This window comes from Malaclemys terrapin, chromosome 6 (genome assembly GCF_027887155.1).
Source record: "Malaclemys terrapin pileata isolate rMalTer1 chromosome 6, rMalTer1.hap1, whole genome shotgun sequence".
NCBI classification, from domain to species: Eukaryota; Metazoa; Chordata; order Testudines; family Emydidae; genus Malaclemys; species Malaclemys terrapin.
Window position 1 is genome coordinate 6067625 of NC_071510.1, and position 23020 is coordinate 6090644.

The 23020-nt window shown below is 45.0% G+C and overlaps 1 protein-coding gene across 1 annotated transcript; it reads right to left on the minus strand.

Moving 5' to 3' along the window:
- Window positions 1-201: 201 nt before the first annotated feature.
- On the minus strand, window positions 202-21331 carry FUT10 (fucosyltransferase 10). The gene is made up of 5 exons (XM_054032706.1): window positions 21056-21331; window positions 16798-17146; window positions 14512-14803; window positions 3865-4700; window positions 202-1910 (listed from the first exon to the last, which is right to left on the minus strand). The coding sequence occupies exons 2-5, from the start codon at window positions 16876-16878 to the stop codon at window positions 1677-1679; spliced, it is 1443 nt and encodes a 480-aa protein (XP_053888681.1). The 5' UTR covers window positions 16879-17146; window positions 21056-21331; the 3' UTR covers window positions 202-1676.
- Between the last annotated feature and the right edge of the window lie 1689 nt (window positions 21332-23020).

The window sequence follows — 23020 nt, forward strand, 5'->3', positions numbered from 1 at the left end:
ACACCACTAGGGTGACCAGACAGCAAGTGTGAAAAATTCGGGACAGGGGGTGGGGGATAATAGGATCCTATAAGAAAAAGACCCAAAAATCGGGACTGTCCCTATAAAATCAGGACATCTGGTCACCCTAGCACACCCCCAGGGAGTGGCGGGGACCCACACACGTGAAACGGAGCTCATTAATAACCGATCAACAGCATATATGATGCAATGTACATAATATATAATTTTATTATTTATATAGTTATGGAAAGTAAATAATACATGGAAGAAATGAAAGGCTTTTTTTTACATTTTTTTTTTGTTAGTCATCCCTGCCGGGGCCCCGCCAAAAATGTTCGAATTGGGCCCTGCCCTTCCTAAAGCCGGCCCTGGTTGGTGTTATGTTAAAAGGTAAAACGGGCAATTTTTTGAAGATTGCATGTAAGGGTACGTCTACACGGCAAACCAAAAACAAGGCAGCCAGTCTGAGCCTGAGTCAACTGACTTGGGCTCATGCAACAGGGCTAAAAATAGTAGTGTAGACGTTCCCACTTGGGCTGGTCTCAGAGTCCGGGCTCCAGACTGAGTGGGAACGCCTCGTCTGCTATTTTGAGCCCCGTAGCACAAGTCCCGCAGTTGACTCAGGCTCTGAGACTCGTTGCACAGTTTTGATTTGGTTTGGTTTGGGGGGCTTATTTTTGCAGTGTAGACATACCTATTGATATCCGATATGCTTCATGGGTTTGCTCCTATCGGGGGCTAGGCACTTCGGCTCTGTGACAGCTCTGTTGCAGCTGTGCCACTGTAGCATGTCTAGTGTCGACATAGGTAAGGCTTTGTAGCAGGATCAGGCCCTTCATTTAATCCCTGCTTCACCCAATCGCATCCTTTCATCTTTGTGTGGCTATTATTGTCTAAGTGAATGAAAATAGATTACCACAGAATAAACCGAATTAATTAGTCTGGAGTGACCCCCCTGGAGGGCAAAAATTCATACGGTTCTATGTTTTAAACAGGAGATGGTGGTTAAACCTTACCCAGCATTTTTCATTCTTTCTGTCCCCGGGCAGTAGCAGATGGAGTTTCCCAGTGCTAAATACTGATGCATTTTACATTCCTACTCAGCCTCAGGACATTTTAGCTTGCCAAGTCCAAACTCAAACTGTGAATGCCAAGAGGACTGATGATAAATAGACATACTGAGCAGCAGACCTGATCGCTACACCTGCCTCAAAGGCCCTCTGCCACAGAGGTCACACCTATGTGATTGTATAAACTATTCCATAGCCTGTGAGTGTCAACCCAGCGATGTGGGAGCTTGGATCAGAGAAGGCGAAGGGCCTGGTTCTGCTAGGTCTGCAAGGAAGGGCCTGATACTAAGCAAGTGACTGTGGTTCCATTAGCTTCACTGGGATGACTCATATGCTTAAAATCAGGCATGTGCATTAAGCACCTTCCTGAGTAGGGGTCTTAATGCTCAAATGTCCAAGCTAATGACAATTAGTATAAAAATACAGTTTTTAAAAGACTCATTCTGTAGTTTATCAGTACTTACTGAGTACTGTACCTATGACATTCTATCTTACAGGACAATGTAACTCCTTCCTGTACTTACTGACCTACAAATGTTAAGGCATCGTGCAAAAGAATATTACATAGCTGACTCCTTTGGGGAGCTCACTCTGTGTGATAGCCTATCGTGTTTCTTCTTTGAATACAAGTGTCCAAAATTCCTGAGCTGTAAAGTTCATATTCCTTTCCACCAGCTGTCTCAGTGCTTGGGCTTCTTTCTTGGATTGTTCAAAGCTTGGTATCCACATCTCTTGCAGAGATGTCCAGCGTATGTTTGGAGAGGAGAACAAGAAAGCCTCAGGTTTCGGGCAACTCAGGTGGTTAACCTGTGCGTTCCATCTCCTGGGTGACAATCCCTGGCAATGGAGGAGAAACACAGGAAGGGTTTAATTAGACTCCAGGTCATGGATAGCTGCACTGATTAGTAGAAAGTATTCTACCCGCTCCCGAATTCTCTTTCTCAGTGAAAGAATATTTCACTGTTCCTTGCACCGTAGGAACACCCCTTTGTGAAGTTCATGCTCTGGACTGTATCCTGCCTGACTGCTTTGATAGAATGGGCATAGCACATGCAGTGAAACCGAAAACTTCCCTACCCTGCCCTACAGGATGTACCTTAACGATGCCCTGGAGAGTGAAAGAGTAGGTTGGTCTCCCTGCCCATCCACATGAGGTGTTTGCAGTGATGTAGCCGTGTTGGGATATATGAGAGACAAGCCGGTTGGTCCTTTTATTGGACCAGCTTCTGTTGGTGGAAGAGAGATGCTTTCAAGCTTCCTAGAGCTTTTCTTCAGGACACTGTGTCAGCTCAAATGCTTGTCTCTTCCACCAACAGACGTTGGTCCAATAGAAGATATTACCACGTTGTCTCTCTCGTATCCATCAGAGTGGCTGTATGGCGCTGATTTTCGGAAGGGAGACATCTCTTCACTGGGAACGGGACTGAAACCAAATTAGTTTTCATATAGGCCACCAAAAAAAGGAATCCGATGGTAAAAGCTTCCAGATGAGACAGAATTGGGCTACACTGAACTGACAACCTAACTGCGAAGGGTTCCCTGTAGCTACCAATCCACTGAGTCATTTCAGCACCATATTCTAATCCCGGTTCTGGGGTCTGATCCTATGCTCATTGCAGTCATTCGCAAAGCTCCCACTGATTTCAATGGATCAGGATCACAGAATAATAGCCAGAAATTGATGATGTTCTCTTGACTTCGACAGAGCTGCGCTGATTTATACCAGCTAAGAGTCTGACTTTAAGAGTTTAGCAATTAATTGTTATCATTTCAATATATATATGCATTGTGTGATAGGAGCTATGAAGCAGGCACTGGTGAACTCAGCGGGCCTTTTGGTCCTGGAAGCCTCCTTGGTTAGGGAGACGTAGCAATGTGGGAACTAGGAGAATCTCAGCTTTCAGTTCTATAGTTACTCTCTCCTACACCTGCTTCCTACACTTGCATGGTTAAGCAAAAAAGAGATTGTCTGACCAGAAATTTGCAGAGTAGGTTAAAGGCTCCATAGAACTGACAATCCTAGATAAGCTGAATGCTCAATAACTTGCATGGCAAAATTTTTATTCCCATTTAACTAAGGATCAACAGACAAGTAGCTGAAAACAACATGAGTATTCTTAGTCCCATTTTCCATAGGAGTACAGTTCATCTTCCTAAGAGTTTTCTGTTTCCCCTTGCTGGCTGATGAGAAAGCGCTACAGTTCAGACTGCCGCAGTAGAAAACAGCAGAGGAGATACAGTATTACAAGCCAGATTGTGTGATAATGTAAATGTAAGCAAAGTTCCTGATTTGAATAAACAGATGTAAAAATAATTCAATCCATATTGATAAATGACACAGGGGAAAAAAATCAAAATAGATTTTGGGCACCTCCATTCTTGGTGCTTGAAATTGGACACCTAAACTGCTGTGGAATCTACAATCAGTGGCCACTTTTGAAAAGGTGACTGCCCATCTTTACTCGTGATGATTGAGGCAGACATTAAATGAGTTTGTGGTTTCAGTTTAATTCCAGGTGTGCTGTGTCCCTATCAGAAAAATCCACCACAACTAGTAATCCCAGGAGCGAGGCCCAGGAGACAGAACTACTCTCTGACCCTAACAAGTGGCCCCTCATGTTTGTAACTGATGAACTTATGAGGCAGTGTTCTCTAATAAAGTGTATATCAGTCTGTGTATGTCAGCCTGGCACCGGAGTTTTAGCCCTGCTGGAAGATCAGTCAGATTCTGTTTGCCAAAGCTAGCTATACTTCAAAGAAAACAACCCCAAACCCAATGAGAGTTGAGTACCTTTTCCTGCCTTCTGATGTTTTCCCACACCCTATTACACACCATGCACTCAAACACATCAATATAATTGTCCTGTGTGATATCCTGGACTCCCCATTTGCGTTCTTGGATAGCAGCAAGCAGTCGTTGATTGGAGATGGCCCCTTTCACTTTCCATTCTAGGTAGGCCTCGTACTCTTGATCGTTTGTATCCAGTGCCTTGATGTAGTGCGCCAGCTCCCTGGGATGTGAAAATCTTGTTACAAGGATTGCACTCTTATTGCTAGGAAGCCAGTCTATAATGCTGGGGGACCCATAGTACACTGGTACCACGCCCAACTTGAGGGGCCTCCAGAGCTTTTCAGTGATGTAATCCTCGCAAACTGCGTTTTCAAAAGCAAGAATGAATTTGTACTGAGCAAGTATTCTATAGAAGTTACCGTCGTCCATGGAGGCTGGGTTTTTGAGGTGTTGGGGAAGGTCTCTGTTATGCAAGCATTCACCATAGGCGTCCACCTGGATGTAGCTCATCAGCTCACGCACGTAGCTGTCCCGGTCTGAAGGAGGGTCGCAATCGGACTGCACATACACAAGCGGTGCAAGTCCTTTTCTCAAGCTATTCTTCTTTTGCAACGGAACCATGTATCTCAGAGACTTTATGACCTCTATGCCCTCCAGATACTGAGTAGTCAGTGGCAGATGGGAGTGGCGACTGAAGGTAGCTGTATGGTTGAACAAGGTGATGGTTGGTTTGTGGAAGAGCTTGTAGTTGTTTTTGGGCGACTCTTCATGGAAAAGGGCCCAGTCGTGATGGCGTTTACGAGGGAGGGGTAAGCTATCTATATTAAAGTCAGTACCTAGACAAACACAAATAATGTTACTAGCCATATCCTTAATATATTGAACTAGGAAAAAAAAATTAAAATCACTGTAAAAGGCCCTTGTAATTTACTTTGGGCCTAGCTGTGCCACTGTTACTCACAATGAATATGATTGTATGTGTAGTAAGGTTCTGTTGACTGCAAAATGACTAGTCCTGTAGTAAGGTACTACTCACCATAAGTAAAGGTGGCACAACTGGCCTCTTAATATTTCCAGTAAACTCTGTAATGGAATAGCAGTGTTTTAGATTACAGATAGGCTGAAAAGGGTTGTGTTAATTTTGCATTTTAGTGGACTTGTTATTATCTTTAATTGTTGTAAGACACTTAGAAATAACAGGATTGCTTTCTTCTCTGGAACGATGGGCCACAGAGTCAAAATAAAATTCCAGATACAATAGTCCTAATTATGAAACCAACAATTACAGCACAACAATAAACACTAGTGTGAGGATGTGGGTATCTGTACCACATGGTCTTGTATAACCAAGTTCTCAGATTATAGGCCTTGGAGCATATGAGTTACCATTAAGGTGAATCATGTGTGGTGGATCTACAAAGCTGGGGACTTCAACTCCTATCCGCCTCCTCCTCACTGTACATCCCCTTCCCCTGGCCAGGTATGGTCCTGAACGAGGATGTGGCAGGGCCCCGTTTGGGACTCAGAAATGGGAGCCACTTAGCAGCAGGAAGCTGAAGAGACGCCTTGGGAACTGTTGACAGGGCCACAAATGGACAGGCTGTGACTGCTGGACATCATAGCTGGGTGCTGGTCTCTGTGGGGCTTTTGGAGGAGCAGCAGCAGCTGGGCAGGGAGCCAGTGCAATGAGGGACACTAACTGAGCCTGGCTTGGACGCCTGCAGATGCTTATCTGCTTGAGTACAGACTGGACTGGAGAGGGCACCCCAGGCACTAGGCCTGAAGCGCCCTGCCTCTCAATTGGACTGTCCACAGGGGCCCAAACAAGAACCACAATTGCTCACTTTGAACTGTATCTAAGCCTCTATATCTAGGGTATCGGCAACATTTCTCCTTTCCTGCCAGCCCTAGTAAAAACCTTTCCTTAGCCATGTGTCTGATTGGCTATTGGGTCCCACCAGGGCTAGCGCCTACAAGGCCTACCTGCTGAAGCACCTACTGTGGTTGCCTGCAAAATGTGGTACACCAGGCATGCTAGTGGCACCCCTAATGTTTGGGGTACACAGTAATTACAATAATTACACATGCTTATTGGAGCTTGTGTCCATTTACCTTTAAAGTAACTGTACTTTCCCCAACCCCCAAGGATAAGAAAAAGTAGAAAGAACAGGAGTACTTGTGGCACCTTAGAGACTAACAAATTTATTTAGTCTCTAAGGTGCCATAAGTACTCCTGTTCTTTTGCGGATACAGACTCACACGGCTGCTACTCTGAAAGAAAAAGTAAGACATTATTCCAAAAAGCTTTAGTAACCAAATATCAAGGAGTTATAACAGATAAGAGAATTAATCCAGACAAATGGAAATTTGGGACAGACTCACTCAGACCACTCCAGCAATGCAAAGTAGCCATAAACTTGGCCTTTCAACTGTCCCCTTCAACTGGGTTTTTGGCTGCTTTGCATCACTAGAATGATCCAAAGCAGCCAGAGCATGGTGATAAATCAGACACTCTCGCTCCAAGACTTCTTGTGTGAAGTTCATTTGATTAATCTGTGATTTGTGTTTTAGGATTAACTGCAAAGTGCTTAAAAAAATTATATTAGGACAACTCCTTATTGGTTGGGGACTACGGTATATAATATTTGATTGTAGTTTAAGTGCTAGCAGTTTGGAGATTATATTTTAATCATTATTCTCGATCGAGAGGATCTGGCCATGAAGCTTTTGCGAACAGGGGCTGCTAACAGGGAGTTTTGCAAGGGAGTTTGGAAGGGGAGCAGGAAGGGGGCGAGGGTCCCTTGCCGGTTCTATCTGTTTTCTCTTTATTCCCCTTAATACCTATAACCAACTACATTCAAAACTTCTTGCTTAAACAACCCTTTCAGCGGACAGGGGGCTGCAGACAGGAGTTTGACAGAGGGAGGCTTACGATGGTTAGGAAGACCCGCAACACCTGTGCCAGCACTGCTTCTGTCTCCTCCACCAGTGCCTGTAGCCAGACAGAGTGCCTGAGCATGGATGCTTCTACCCAGATCCTGGTGTGGTTTTGCAGAGACTGTAACTTGCAATTTCCACTTACTGATATCCAGGCTGGGGGGACCATCCAATGTGAGAGGTGCCTGCTGGTGGAATCTCTCAGGCAGCAGGTGGGAGAGCTACAGGAGGAGGTGGCTAGGTTGAGGAGCATCCGAATCCACGAGCAATTCCTCGACAGTGTCCATGTGGAGACAGCTGAGGTAGCTGTCCCAGTACACAGGACTGCTGATACACCACTGGTGGAGGAGGAGATGGCTCAGGGTGGACACTGGCAGCTGGTTACTTCTGGCAGCAGGCAGTGCTCCACCCCTGCTCCAAACCCTCCTGCCGTGGTAATAGGTAACCGTTATACTCTTCTTGATACAGGAAAGAAGGAATCACTCCCTACAGTAAAGGAGGAGAAGCCTCGTACCCCTAAGGCTGGGAGGTCTGCTGCCACCACTGGGAATAGGAAACGTAGGGTAGTGGTGGTCGGAGACTCTCTGCTGAGGGGGACGGAGGCGCCCATCTGTCGCCCTGACTTTCATCTCGGGAGGTATGCTGCCTGCCGGGAGCCCGTATCCGAGACGTTACGGAGGCATTGTCGAGGATTATCCAGCCCTCTGACTACTACCCCATGCTACTCATCCATGTGGGCACAAATGATACTGCGCGGTGTGACACTGAGCGGATCAAGAGTGACTACAGGGCTCTGGGAGTACGGGTGAAGGAGTTTGGAGCGCAGGTGGTATTCTCTTCAATTCTTCCTGTCAAAGGTAGGGGCCCGGGCAGAGACAGATGCATCATGGAGGTGAAAGCCTGGCTGCGAAGATGGTGTCGCCAGGAGGGCTTTGGCTTCCTAGACCACGGGATGCTATTCGAGGAAGGACTGCTAGGCAGAGATGGCGTTCACCTTTCGAGGAGAGGAAAGACCCTATTTGGACACAGACTGGCTAACCTAGTGAGGAGGGCTTTAAACTAGGTTCGACGGGGACAGGTGAGCAAAGCCCACAGGTAAGTGGGGAACATGGAGACTGGGGAGATGGGTCGGAAACGAGAGGGAGTGTGGGCTATATTGTCAGAGAGAAAGGAGGGTCAGGACAAAACTGGGAGGAAAGATCAAACCAGTATCTTAGATGCCTATATACAAATGCGAGAAGTATGGGCAATAAGCAGGAAGAACTGGAAGTGCTAATAAATAAATACAACTATGACATTGTTGGCATCACTGAAACTTGGTGGGATAATACACATGATTGGAATGTTGGTGTGGATGGGTACAGCTTGCTCAGGAAGGATAGACAGGGGAAAAAGGGAGGAGGTGTTGCCTTCTATATTAAAAATGTACACACTTGGACTGAGGTGGAGATGGACATAGGAGACGGAAGTGTTGAGAATCTCTGGGTTAGGCTAAAAGGGGTAAAAAACAAGGGAGATGTCATGCTAGGAGTCTACTACAGGCCACCTAACCAGGTGGAAGAGGTGGATGAGGCTTTTTTTAAGCAACTAACAAAATCATCCAAAGCCCAAGATTTGGTGGTGATGGGGGACTTCAACTATCCGGATATATGTTGGGAAAATAACACAGCGGGGCACAGACTATCCAACAAATTCTTGGACTGCATTGGAGACAACTTTTTATTTCAGAAGGTTGAAAAAGCTACTGGGGGGAAGCTGTTCTAGACTTGATTTTAACAAATAGGGAGGAACTCGTTGAGAATTTGAAAGTAGAAGGCAGCCTGGGTGAAAGTGATCATGAAATCATAGAGTTTGCAATTCTAAGGAAGGGTAGAAGGGAGAACAGCAAAATAGAGACAATGGATTTCAGGAAGGCAGATTTTGGTAAGCTCAGAGAGCTGATAGGTAAGGTCCCATGGGAATCAAGACTGAGGGGAAAAACAACTGAGGAGAGTTGGCAGTTTTTCAAAGGGACACTATTAAGAGCCCAAAAGCAAGCTATTCCGCTGATTAGGAAAGATAGAAAATGTGGCAAAAGACCACCTTGGCTTAACCACGAGATCTTGCATGATCTAAAAAATAAAAAGGAGTCATATAAAAAGTGGAAACTGGGACAGATTACAAAGGATGAATATAGGCAAACAACACAGGAATGCAGGGGCAAGATTAGAAAGGCAAAGGCACAAAATGAGCTCAAACTAGCTACGGGAGTAAAGGGAAACAAGAAGACTTTTTATCAATATATTAGAAGCAAGAGGAAGACCAAAGACAGGGTAGGCCCACTGCTTAGTGAAGAGGGAGAAACAGTAACAGGAAACTTGGAAATGGCGGAGATGCTTAATGACTTCTTTGTTTCGGTCTTCACCGAGAAGTCTGAAGGAATGCCTAACATAGTGAATGCTAATGGGAAGGGGGTAGGTTTAGCAGATAAAATACAAAAAGAACAAGTTAAAAATCACTTAGAAAAGTTAGATGCCTGCAAGTCACCAGGGCCTGATGAAATGCATCCTAGAATACTCAAGGAGCTAATAGAGGAGGTATCTGAGCCTCTAGCTATTATCTTTGGAAAATCATGGGAGACGGGAGAGATTCCAGAAGACTGGAAAAGGGCAAATATAGTGCCCATCTATAAAAAGGGAAATAAAAACAACCCAGGAAACTACAGACCAGTTAGTTTAACTTCTGTGCCAGGGAAGATAATGGAGCAAGTAATTAAGGAAATCATCTGCAAACACTTGGAAGGTGGTAAGGTGATAGGGAACAGCCAGCATGGATTTGTGAAGAACAAATCATGTCAAACCAATCTGATAGCTTTCTTTGATAGGATAACGAGCCTTGTGGATAAGGGTGAAGCTGTGGATGTGGTATACCTAGACTTTAGTAAGGCATTTGATACAGTCTCGCATGATATTCTTATCGATAAACTAGGCAAATACAATTTAGATGGGGCTACTATAAGGTGGGTGCATAACTGGCTGGATAACCATACTCAGAGAGTTGTTATTAATGGTTCCCAATCCTGCTGGAAAGGCATAACGAGTGGGGTACCGCAGGGGTCTGTTCTGGGACCGGCTCTGTTCAATATCTTCATCAACGACTTAGATATTGGCATAGAAAGTACGCTTATTAAGTTTGCGGATGATACCAAACTGGGAGGGATTGCAACTGCTTTGGAGGACAGGGTCATAATTCAAAATGATCTGGACAAATTGGAGAAATGGGCTGAGGTAAACAGGATGAAGTTTAACAAAGACAAATGCAAAGTGCTCCACTTAGGAAGGAACAATCAGTTTCACACATACAGAATGGGAAGAGACTGTCTAGGAAGGAGTACAGCAAAAAGGGATCTAGGGGTTATAGTGGACCACAAGCTAAATATGAGTCAACATTGTGATGCTGTTGCAAAAAAAGCAAACATGATTCTGGGATGTATTAACAGGTGTGTTGTGAGCAAGACACGAGAAGTCATTCTTCCGCTCTACTCTGCTCTGGTTAGGCCTCAGCTGGAGTATTGTGTCCAGTTCTGGGCACCGCATTTTAAAAAAGATGTGGAGAAATTGGAAAGGGTCCAGAGAAGAGCAACAAGAATGATTAAAGGTCTTGAGAACATGACCTATGAAGGAAGGCTGAAAGAATTGGGTTTGTTTAGTTTGGAAAAGAGAAGACTGAGAGGGGACATGATAGCAGTTTTCAGGTATTTAAAAGGGTGTCATAAGGAGGAGGGAGAAAACTTGTTCACCTTAGCCTCTAAGGATAGAACCAGAAGCAATGGGTTTAAACTGCAGCAAGGGAGGTCTAGGTTGGACATTAGGAAAAAGTTCCTAACTGTCAGGGTGGTTAAGCACTGGAATAAATTGCCTAGGGAGGTTGTGGAATCTCCATCTCTGGAGATATTTAAGAGTAGGTTAGATAAATGTCTATCAGGGATGGTCTAGACGGTATTTGGTCCTGCCATGCGGGCAGGGGACTGGACTCGATGACCTCTCGAGGTCCCTTCCAGTCCTAGAATCTATGAATCTATGAAACAACGTCCAGAGGTCATCAGGTGAAGCCAAAGTCTGACCATCTTTAGGAAACGCAGCAAGACCTGATTCTTTGAAAAAGACTTCCCATCATAAGAATGACATTCCCTTCAATCGAACCAGCTCCTACAGTGATGGGGGGCAGTATAAAATCCTAATACCAACAGTGCAAGAGCCATAAATGACAATGGATGGCATTTGGGGGAGCTAAAGCCTTCTGTATCCTTTTCTTTTTACATGTGATTCTGTGTGGTGACCATATGTTCCCACGATGAGGCATCATCCTGCACATAGGAAAATGATCCTCATTGTTTCTGTTTTCGCTGTGTTATTGCGATGTGAGCTGCTAGCGGTGGAGGTGAATTATTAGAACAGTAGCTCATGAGGGCTATTTTATTTTTAAAACATGCTTTCAAGTGGTATTAGGAAGAGCTAAAGAGTAGAGGACAGTGAAATACCATAGACTTCTGAGTAACCGTGACTTCGCTGGCTTTTACATGTACACTTCCTCTTTGAGGAGGTGTCAAGAAAAACGGGACTATAAGGAGGATGTGAGAAAGCAGAGTGAGATGAGGGAGTGGAAATGGGAGTGTAAAACTGACTAACTGAGAAGAGGAGAATTAGGCAAAGGGAAGCCTGTACTCGAGGTAAAAGCCCTGAAATGACTGATTCCAATAGCACACACTTAATCTTGGTCAAGCTGGTAGACAAAGAACTTTTAAGGATTAAAGAGATGATAATAGTACCTGCCACTGTGGGACAAAGAGGAATTAATAAGATTCTGATGAGATGAAGAAGGTGGAACAAGATGGAAAATGCTCATAATTATAGTCTCCAAAGTATTAATTAGGAAACCCGTAATACGTGGCAAAGTGCAGAGGGGAATGGGGGATATGAAAAGGCTCTGCTCCTTTGAAGGCACCTTGCACACAGGGTCTCATCCCCCAGGGGCAGACAGGGCAGAACTCCCCTGGCTCTTAAGGTATGTCTACATTGCAGTCACCGGGTGCCGTTTCAGCTCGTGTAGACATACCCGAGGTAGATTCCATCTAGCTAGCTCAGGTACCAGAGCAGTGAAGCTGCACGCCTAGCCTCTACTGAGCATGCACTGCCTGGCTTCTCAGCTCCAGAGCTTAAGCCAGCTGGATTAAAGCTAGTCTGGGCATGTCCACATCAGCTGCAATCCCACTCCATAACTGCCGTGTAGACGTACCCTTAGAATTCTCACGTCTGCAGCTTTGGTAGTGGGGACGCTACCCCCGCCAAGAGGTTCACTTCTAGCAGCCGGCACCTTGGCTCCTGGCAGAACCTTCTGAGGGTTTGTCTCCACTGCAATCCGGGGTGTGACTGAAGCTAGAAGAGAGATACCTGAGCTAGCTTTACTTGCGCTAGTGTGGCTAAAAATAGCAATGTAAATGCAAAGCGCGGGTTTCAGCACATGTGGGACCCTACGTACATAGTCACATTACTAGCCCACGCTGGGGTCCATTCCTCCACAGCTATGCCGCTATTTTTGTCATTCAAGCTAGCCAGAATGGCTACCCTAGCTTCAATCACATCTCTGACTGCAGTGGAGACATACCCTTAGTTGGTTCCTAAATCCACAGGAAGCAGGAGCTCTCCCTGCAAATGTAAACGCGGTGATCCCAGTTTTTAGAAGGGAACTGCATGGAAACCCTCCCAAGGGCAGGAGTAAAATCCACTGTTGGGGCAACTCTCCACCTTTTGAACAGAACCCTGAGCTCTGAGGAGAGGAGTAGGCCTCTGTGACAGGTCAGCAGTGCCTCTTTCGAGACGTCACCCACACAGGATGCCTGGGAGAGTAAAGAGAGATGACTCGCCATAAACAAAAGCAAGTATTGCTAGGAAAGCAACTCCACCGAAAAGCACCTTCTTCTTTCACTTTAAGGCATGAAATCTTCTGAATATCCACAGGCAAAAATTTCAAAGGCAGAGCAGGGACGCTTCTCCTTTGAGGATGCAATTCCCTGGCGGGTATCTAGAGCTGTGGTTCGCAACCTATTTACCATTGGGGGCCGCATCTGTATGGCCATGAGGATGTCACATGGGCCACAGCTCTGTGCTGACTGGGCTGCAAGCGGCCCGCAGGTTGAGATCTTGAGATACAAACACCCAGATTTCCACCCACAAGACAATGGCAGGTGTAAACTTCACGTAGTAAACTGCACCCTCCAAGAGATGGCTGCCCTTCTGAGAAGCTTATCCAGAATGTACAATAAAGGCAAGTTAATGCTAACATGAGAGCTTGCTTTATGCATTCCTTAACCTTCCTATGTTTAAATATGTGACAACCTTGCATTAACATAGGGTTTCTTTTCCGCATTTAATATAATAGGCGAGCTTGGAGTCTGGCTTGACTGGCAGTGATAGATCATTCCCTGCTATTTTAATAACAAACCTTTTTGAATTTGCCTTTGCAAAAGGTTTCAAAATGTGCACTGTCGTCATGATTTAAAAAAAGGACTTGGAGGGTCTTTTTGCTAATATATTAATTCCAATTTAATTAAGTATATTTAATCATCTCCCCAAGCTTGGTCCAATGAGCCACTTGTATTTCTGTTAGAGCTGGGGGGTGGCAAACAGAAGCACTGTCATAGACCAGAAATATCACAGACTTTATAGTATACATGTGATGTAAGCTTTGGTTTCCTTTTATTTAAAATGGGTCAGTTTTTGATTCCTTTGCTAATTTGTTCTTCCCATTCATGCTTCAGCACAGCCTCCCTAATAGACTAAACTGACCTACTTATCCTTTGGAATTGGGTGTAGTTTAGAGCTCTCCGAATGGAAGAGGTGGGAAGTTTGCAGTTAAGTAAAGCTAACTGATTATCACAAGCCATTTGTTTCCCGTGGTTCACATTTTGCAAAAAAAATTAAAAAAACAACCAAAAAACCACAAGCGCCCCCCTGAGCTAATGAATCAAGGTACTGAACCCTGAAATAGTCTTCTAATATCAGATATTTTAGTTGACGGCAGCCTACAGTCAGAGAATAAAAAAATCTTCCTTGCACTAAATGCATAAAATGCAGTTTTTCTCTAAAAAGAAACTCTGTACAAATTGCAGCTTCTTAACTGATGCATTTTGAGTTATAGCTGCTTATATTAGTGCCAAAAATGTTGTTTCTGCTTTTGACTGTAGAGCCAACACGGCTCAGAGAGAGAACTAGATTCTACTCTTTGGGCATTGTCAATAATTGTTTAGTGAGTTCCACTCACAGTCAACTCGTTACCCCTTTGGCATGGAAGGGAATGGCGTGGTATCACATAAGACAAATGGGCGAGGCTAGGAAAGAAACAAGCTTGACTCTCAGATCTGGGGCTGAGTTTTCAGGACTGGCAGGGAGAAGAATGTCCATGTTACATGTAAACCGAGCACATTTGATCTAGAAGTCAGCAAGAGACAATACACAAGTAATTCCACAACGCCATTTCACAGGATCACTTTTCAGAGTAGAACTGCACTTTAGGTGCAAGTGGAGATACTTGCCAGTGCACTTTGTCATCAGAGAGACTTTAACAACTTTTGCTGTGAAGGTTTACAGTTGCTCTGTACTTGATCTATAACAGAGAAATAGCAGGGGAATAACAGAGAAATAGTCACACATTGAAAATGACTCAATTCCTTACCATAGAAGAGGAAGGCTTTTGTCATGTGATTATGCTGGTAGGTCCTCTTGATAGTAAAGAAACAGACATCCTGTCCACACTGACCTAACCTCCCAGTCTCACCAGTCAGCGGGGACCACCAAAGCAGGATAGGGTATCTGTCCGCATCTAAAACTCTCCTGGTATTGCTGTAGAGTTCTTGTTTATTAAAAACCTGATATGCATGTTTCTGCTGCTCCTCCAGTTTTAATGAACCATCTTGTAAACTGGAGACTTTTATCTTCCTTTCAGACTTGCCCAGTTCAAGAACCACCTTTGGAGAAAAACACATACATCATAACTTGCATGGCCAGGGACACAGCGTTTGGCTAGCAAACGCTAATTTCCTTGTGGAAAGTTTGTCAGTGAAACGCAGCCATCTCTTGGGGAACGTTGGCAGCTGTTTACTAGCATTAAGCAGCACTTCATGGCTGTTTTAGTATAGGAAGTGAAAAATACTATACCCATTTGAAACTGTAAAGGGAATTTAAGTAGACAAAGTAAATTATTCAGCTTGAAGCTGGTGAGGGGCCCCAGTGGTTTATAATATACTTTCTGCTGTCTGTCTGGTAAAGACTTACAAAATGGAGGGTGGCCCATTTTTAAAACTAGCCCTGCCTGTTACAGGCGTGCTCTAGAAAAGGGAGGTGTCAGGAAACGGTGAAATTACAAGAGAAGAGGCAAGTAGATGGCGCTCAAGAATACACAAAATTGCCCCAGGGTTTTGTAGGATCACTAAACCCTTGTTCTGTTGCACTGTAAATGGTTCTTTGTGCACAGGGCGAAGGATGAGATTGCTTAATAGTTGGGGGCAGGGGGGAGGGTTACACTCTAATATCTATGATTATATAATTCAACTCCTGGCCAGACCAAATGAACCTGCTTAGCTTGTGAGAGCTATTGAGATTGCAGCCTAGAGGAGTCTGACTGCGAGCCAAGACTGACTTACATTAGCCATGGTTGCTGTCTATTAATAAAGGCCAGTCTGGTCTAAGCCAACAGCAAATTAAGATACTGCCATGCTGGTTCAGCTGTGCCGGCTGGCATGGTGTGAGGCAGAACCATGTTCCACTGCTCTCCTCCCAGCTGCTCTGGGTGGAAGGAAGTGGGCACACAGCAGACTGAGAGAGATCCTGGAGGGCAGAGAGGAGGGTCTCAGACTTCAGGAGAAGAGGACCAGCAAAATACAGGACGAAGAACAATTTTGGGGTGGGAAAGGGGAAATGAAGCCCCAGCTTTCTCCAGGGGAAGAGGAGGAACTGTCCTGAAGATACTGCAGGAGGAATGGGCCTGTTTTCTGCTGCCCAAAGATGCGCTAATTAAATATACTCTGCAATAGGTAAGATTATTTATATATCATGGGAAAAGATGAACATATTTATCTTTCATATCAGACTTTTTTGCTGGCCCGACGCTGTGCTTCCTACCACCATAAATGGCCACTGGGTCAGTACAGACTTGGAAGGAAGAGTCACCATCACCATTCGCGGCAGTGCCTAGGTTTCCCTGGTGGTCTACTGTCCCAGTACTTAACAGGTGGCCCCACCTATCTCATGGGAGATGACAAGCCCCGGGCTACTATGGAATGGCTGCAGGTCCAAACAGCCTGGATTTAGGAGTTTTATGATACTATGCTTGAAGGTCAATGCATTGGAGGCAATGCTCCGGGAGACACCCAGCTCTGAGAACACTTTCTCAACTCTGTCAACTGTGTCAGGGCTTCCTGGCCCCAGTTTGCAGTCAGTAGCTGAGTCCAAACGTATTAATGATTTTAGACATCTTTAAACAGGCATCAAAATGTCATTTGTCTGGAGGAGAAGGGCTATTGATGAATGCCTATAAATAATAATAATAATAATAATAAAAAAGTATAAAGATCAGACTTTAAATGAATTGTGGCCTTTTGTCTTCATTTTTTATACAAGATGCCATAATTATTAGTGTCATTGAAAGTTTTCTAAGCCCTTATTACCCACATTGATTCTTTGCCCTTGGGTTTTGTCTTTTCTCCTTGTTTTGTAATTAAGTTATTAATTCATTTACCTTTCCCCTCTAGCCCTGTGCTCTCAGTGAAGTACCCAACTAATAGAAATTATTTACACGGATTCTTCTGAAAGTGTTATTTATTAATGAAAATATTCAGGGCCTTTAATGGCATCTTTGTCCTGCCAGAATTGTGTACCAGTTGGAGTGCAACCACATACATCTCTTTTCCCTCCCTTCCCCGACTAGAACTCCTCAGCTACCCAATCTGAGGATTAACAGTACCTGGAGTGTAACAAGAAGAAAAAAGAAGGCCGTAAAGCAGAAGAAAGATGCCCAAAGTCTCTTCCTCCCAATTCTAATCATGCTGCGCTGCCAGGCACACAGAGTGCCAAGTGGTGGTCAAGGCCTGTTATCGGGGATACCAGCTCCTCCTGCAGCTTCAGTCATTCCTGCCGTGCCTTCCCATTCTGGCATTGTTTGTCTCAATGGCCACAGCTGCTCAGAAGGAGGCTCCATCAAGGACTGTATTCCAAGCTCAGTGTTTGGTTCAGTGTCTAGACAGGACTGTGTTCTTCTGTAGACATCAGACCAGCGTTCTGAACCAAAGATACCTTGGAGGTGGATGCACTAGCTACATCAAACACAGAGTGAAGGGGCAAATATTAGAAACCTATGTGCTGTAAACAAAAGTGCAGTTAAAATTAGTACCAGGTGGAACATTGAGATGCACTTAGCTGATACCTTTACTACATACGTTTCAGATAGAAGCCAGGCCAGCTAAGCACACTAACAAACTAGACAGAGCCTGATTCTCCACTGATATGAACCTCATAGGCATTGACCTGTGTGCAAAATACCTGTAAAAACACCTATGTCACTGAGCGGAAAATTCTGATTTGCACTCACTGTACACCGGTGTAAATGACCAGAGCTTGACAATTTACCCAACATCTACGAGCCTGAGAACTAATAACAAGAGTGAGAAATACCTCTATCCGCCCCATCAGAAACCATTTCTTATTACTTATCCTTGCTATCAAGACAATGCCTAGAGACCCCCTTGTGGACATCACCAGCTGGAGAGGATTAAAGCACCCACTAGGTTGCTCTACTCTGTGCTTGGCTGGCCTCAAACTGGCCCTAGAATCCTGGAGCTACGACTGGCTCCTTTGTGACTCCCCCTCTCAACGGTACCCCACGGAAGCGGGTTGCAGCAGCAGCAAATGTTGCCCAATGAGTTTGTCACCATGTTCTCCATCTGTGCAGCATAGGGCTGAACTATGCTGAGGTGGGAGGGTTTTCCATGCCCTTTGCATAGTATAATTGGCTGCACACATTGGCGCGGGGAGTACGGGTGCTGGATCTCCTGCATGGTACCAGACTGAGCCAGAGGACATACATCTCTACCTTGGGATGAATGGGAAACTAGACGGTTTCAAAGCTCTTTGAGGCAAATTACACCAGGAGTTCAGCTGGGAGACCTTATCAACAGAAGTCTGCAGTGAAGATCAAGCCTTGGATATTTCATAGACTAAGATTCATATTTAAATGGTTCAATAATTTTATATTTGAGATATGAGACCAAAAGCAAAATGTCTTCAACCATATCTCTTTACAAGGGTCTCCCTCTGGAGTGCGCTAGACTTTTTGTACCTTTCTGCTTGTTAACAAAACACATTCAAATGAATTCCTCATTAATATTTTCATTGTGTACAACAGTTAATATTAACATAAAACATCCAAACCCACTACATTAAAAGCATATTCACATTACAAAGTTAAGCACTCAAAAGTTAGGAAATGCCAGAATTAAGGCTGCTTGTGCAAACTTAATTTAACCCCCTTACTTCCATGTATTTTATGAAACAGACTTTAATTACGTAATCACATACTATTTTTTCCACAGGACCCGGCCTCCTTCAGTGAATAGGTAGTTATTCAATAACTCTATTATCGTCATTCAATAGGTGGCCTTAAACCTTATTTACCACCCACCATTCAAACCCAGCACTGAATACAGAATTATGAATTTCCACTCAAGTGGGGGGACTTTAACTACCTGATCAAGGCCTTTGACACAATGACTCGCTAGGGAAGAAGATAATTGCTGTTATTCACTTATTCCACAGTGGCCAGGATGATGGACTGTGCCGACTCATCAGAAGCCTTTGTTGTCACCAGCGGCACCAAACAAGGCTGCGTAATGGCTCCAGCCCACGCTTTTGTTTGCATTCCAGGACTTTGATGGAGTTGTACACAGCCAGTTCAGATTGGATGGGGGCCTATTCAATCTACAGCGACTCAGGGCCCACACCAACAGGAGCAGTGCTAGGGGTGGCTTGCGGGGCTATAGTCACCCCAAAATTTGCCTTACCCCGTATAGCCACCCTTCCCCAATCAGGAAGGGCTCCCACCACCGGGCTGCTCATGCTCCCACAGGCTCTGCTCGCTCTCCCCTGCCATGCTGCTAGCACCACAGTTTTCAGTTCTCAAACTGGGGGGGCACAGAATGTATTCGGGATGGGGTGAGCTCTGAAGGCAGGGCAGAGAGCAGCGGCTGCTGGCCGGGCACCCGGCTCTGAAGGCAGCGCCGCCTAGCCACAGTGGAGCAGTAGAGGTGGCATGGTAAGACTGCCAGGTGGGTACCCTAACCACGGGGTTAAAAGTTATAAGGGTTTGTCATCACCGTGAACTTGCCTGAGGGACCTGATCCAGTAGGTGGCCCTGGTTTGTGAATCTCTCTGAGGCTTATATGGGAGCTAAGCACCCAGACACCCACAAGGAGGCAGCAGTGCACACAGGACCAGCTCTAGGCACCAGCAAAGCAAGCACGCGCTTGGGGCAGCACAATTCCACGGGCGGCTTTCCTGCCTTTTTTTTTTGTTTGTTTGGGCAGTTGCACTCTCGGACCTTGGGGCGGCAAATTTTTTGCTTGGGGTGGCAAAAAACCTAGAGCCGGCCCTGAGTTCACATGCTCAGAGGCAGAAACGTAAGTGCCTAAGGAACTTTTCCTGCAAAAACTGAGGAGCTGAGCGAGGTTAGGCACCTATAGGATTTTAGCTGGAGTTGTTTGCATTGCATTGGTGCCCAAAACTGGGATGCGGATGCCTAACTCCTTTGGGGCATTCACACCTTTGTGCTTCGTCTCACGATAGTAAGACTGTCAAAAGAGCTGAGTTCCCATGTAGGTACCTAAATGAACCGGTCTTTTTTAAATGTGCTCAGTGCCTCAACAGCTCCTATTATTCTCAGTGGGAGTGCTGGCTGCTGGGTACTCTTGGAAATCTGGCACGGTGTTCCCTCAAGAAGGGAGGGGGAAAGCAGTGAAATACGCTATGCCAGGACTTCTAAAAATGGTTGCCTGAAGTTAGGCTCGTACGGGTGACTTGACGAGAGCTGGCAACACTAGATTTTTATTACATGCCTCGTGGATTTGACATTTTTATTATAGCTGCAGCTCCTGATGTCACAGGAATACATGCCAATCTCAGCTTCTGTTTTTAAAATCGTACATTTCAAATAATCTTTCTCGCTGCAGAGAAGAGTTTGAAAACATGAGTCCACTCTGAAAGCTGAGAAACCAGAAGACAAAGAACACAACATGGTTTTTTTTTTTTTTAGGCCCGTCTCATGATTTCTGAATGCTCTGGGGTTGGCAATACTGCCGAGGCGCTCAGCACTTTTGAAAATCAAGCCACTTGTTCCAGGGCTGACTGCAGTGCTTGAAGTGCACAGGAAACAAAGTGCACATATTTAGTGGGCCAAATTCTACCCTCTGTTAGACTGGTGTAAATCCAGAATATCTGCATCCAGAGCACAACAGAATTCAGTTCAGTGTCTTTAATACAATGCACCGTCTCTTTTCCTGCTTAGACCAAAACTAATAATCTGATTGAGTAAAGAATTCCAGCCAGAAATGAGGCTAGCGGTGCTAATTTTGGGGGGGGGGTTTACATTTCCTTTCTCCACAGAGTACTGCCATGTTGTGTCTGCCATCTGTGATGGTATTACAGGATCTTGTTCTGCCAGCATACTGAATCTGCAATGCCCAAAGTAAGTTCAGAACTTTCAAATAGTGGTAACAGTAAATATTTGTTTTATGGTAGCACCCCTAGTTGTTTTGAAAGCTTAGCTGGCCACCTATGACTATCAGGACTGTCCAATGAATTTCAAAATGGGTGGAGACGCTTGGGATTTGAGCCATGACTGGAATACATTACAAACTTTTAGTCTCCTTTGGAGCGAAACAGCCTCATTTAAATTCACACAAATGCATTTTGGAAACCTCGTCTATTCAAAATGCCAGATTTTACAGCCCAGCAATACACGTAGATTATTTGTTTTCCAACATCCAACTACATCTGTTTAAACAATCCAGTTCATAACAGCAATCAAAGGCTCTAGGGTTTGCTGACCCTGTTCTCCATCTCAGCCCTTTACGGGGTTGCAGGCAGCTCTTTGCATCTCTCTCAGCATCACTGCATCCTATGCTGTTAGATAACCAAGAAATCCACACCAGTGATGATTTTTTTTTCCTTACCTCAGGAAAACTGCTGCGCTCTTATGCCATTGTTGCTATGCGCTTTTTACTTTCAGTTTGTGCAGCTGTTCGAGATCAGGATAAAAACCTGGAGCTCAGATTATTTCTCTTAGCAAAATAAATATGCAGAGAATCCCTCTGAGAGGGGCCAGTTCCTGTTAATCCAGTTTCCAGAGTTTCACTAGTCCTATTGCAAAGCAGAGCCAGTCTTTTCTAGATCCCGAATGTTCTGCAAAGGAAAACTCAGGAGTCTAATAACATTAATTGTGCTATCATTTTTATGAAAATTGCACTTCCTGGAAGTCCCGGACAAGGAGATCTCAGCAAAAATCTGTTCTCTTTGCTGACTTCTTTTTTTGATAACAGAGCAGTTATTTTAGCCAGTCCCAGTCTCCTAACAGGACTTAGATTCATGGTATTCTGCCACTGGAGGGTTGTTCAGTTGTAAAAAGAAATGCGTCATAAAAGTTTGGCGTGTGTGGTGAGCTCTGTGCTTCTCAGGCCAAGGGCAGGCTAAACTGGGCGAAGTCTGTGATCAGATGTGTCACTTGAAAATAAAGTTGACATGTCGAGTATAAAAATGGCAAGACCAAGTCTCTCTTGCCTGGTGCATCTCTCTTGTAGGCATCTCTCTACTCCTGAGCAAAGGGAATGTAACGCAGGACCATTCCAAGCTGCCAGCACTCTGTGTAGGTGGAAGTGCTACACACAGGCAAAGAGAACTCAGGCTCTCGGGGACGAAGAAGCCTATGGAAGTTGCTTCCATTATTTGGATTAAAGATGTGCTTGTTTTTGAAAGCAGGTTACTTTGGCCTGAATTGGGTTTCTTTTGTATAAATTAGAAAATCTCATGTTTTATGCCTGGAACATCAAAGGGGCAAGTGCATTGTGTTTGGGGGGGAATTAGAATGCCCCAGAATATAGGTGTCTTGTTCTGCACCTGATGGCTCAAGACGAGCCCAGCCTGTGTGTGATGTAATTAATGTTATGGGGTTTGGGGCTCAATGATGGAGGGGAACTGAGAAACAGGTAGTAGTGGAAGGGCTACGGCAGAGGAGACTGGTTCATGGGCTATGGCAGAGGAGACTGGAATGGCAAAGCAGTTTAAAAACGTGGAGAAGAGTTTGGGTGGGACTTCAGGGGGGCTGGTGGTGTTGGGGAGGTGGGCGGGATAGATGGGGAACGTGGATGGTTTGGGAAAGGAAGGTGGGGATGGAGAAAGGGGGGCAGGGCGGGAGACAGGATCACTAGAAGAAGGGAATGGAAGGGTATAAATGACAGCTTTCCCCAGCACAGGAATTTTTAAGGACTGGCTGTAGAAGTGTATGAATAGACATGGACATTGTTGTAGTGCAGAGCATTGACTTAGGAAATCTAATGTTAATTGGATGGTGCATGCTCCTGATCCCACCTGGTTTTAGATAGAGCTTGTGGCGATATGGTCTAGCAAACAGTGCCAACATCATTTATAATGTTCCTGTCAGTCAACTCCTGCGTGGCATAGAGCATGCAATAACCACAAGATAGATGTAGATTCTCAGATGGGGTCTAGTGACTAGAACACTGGACTAGGAGGCAGGAAGCCTATATTCTATTCCCAGCTCTGCCTCTGACCTGCTGTGTGGCCTTCGGCAATTCACTTCCCTTCTCTGTGCCGTTTTTTCCCCTTCTACCCTTTGTCTTATCTATTTTGACTGTATGCTCTCTGGGGCAGGGATTGTCTTGCTACATGTATGGGTAGTTCCTACCACAATGGAGCTCTGTCTTCTCTTGGAGCTTCTGGGTGCTGCTATTATGCACATAATAATTGCCACCAAACTACTGGGACATATTTTAAGAGTCTGAATAACATCAGCGCACCTCTCCGTTGTTTGTTCTCAGTCTGTGGTGCTACCTTTCACAACTTTAGCACGTCTCTGAAATATTTGATGTTTTTCTTAAGGGCCCAGCTCCTGGAGTCCTGTT

Excerpts from the sequence above, each read along its gene's own strand:
- FUT10 (XM_054032706.1), bottom strand. The coding sequence starts at position 16,878 with ATGATTAGAATTGGGAGGAAGAGACTTTGGGCATCTTTCTTCTGCTTT. Across the intron at positions 14,804-16,797 it reads TTCTTCTTGTTACACTCCAG|GTGGTTCTTGAACTGGGCAA; the intron begins GTACTGTTAATC and ends TTTTCTCCAAAG. Across the intron at positions 4,701-14,511 it reads AAAAGCCTTCCTCTTCTATG|GTACTGACTTTAATATAGAT; the intron begins GTAAGGAATTGA and ends GTGTTTGTCTAG.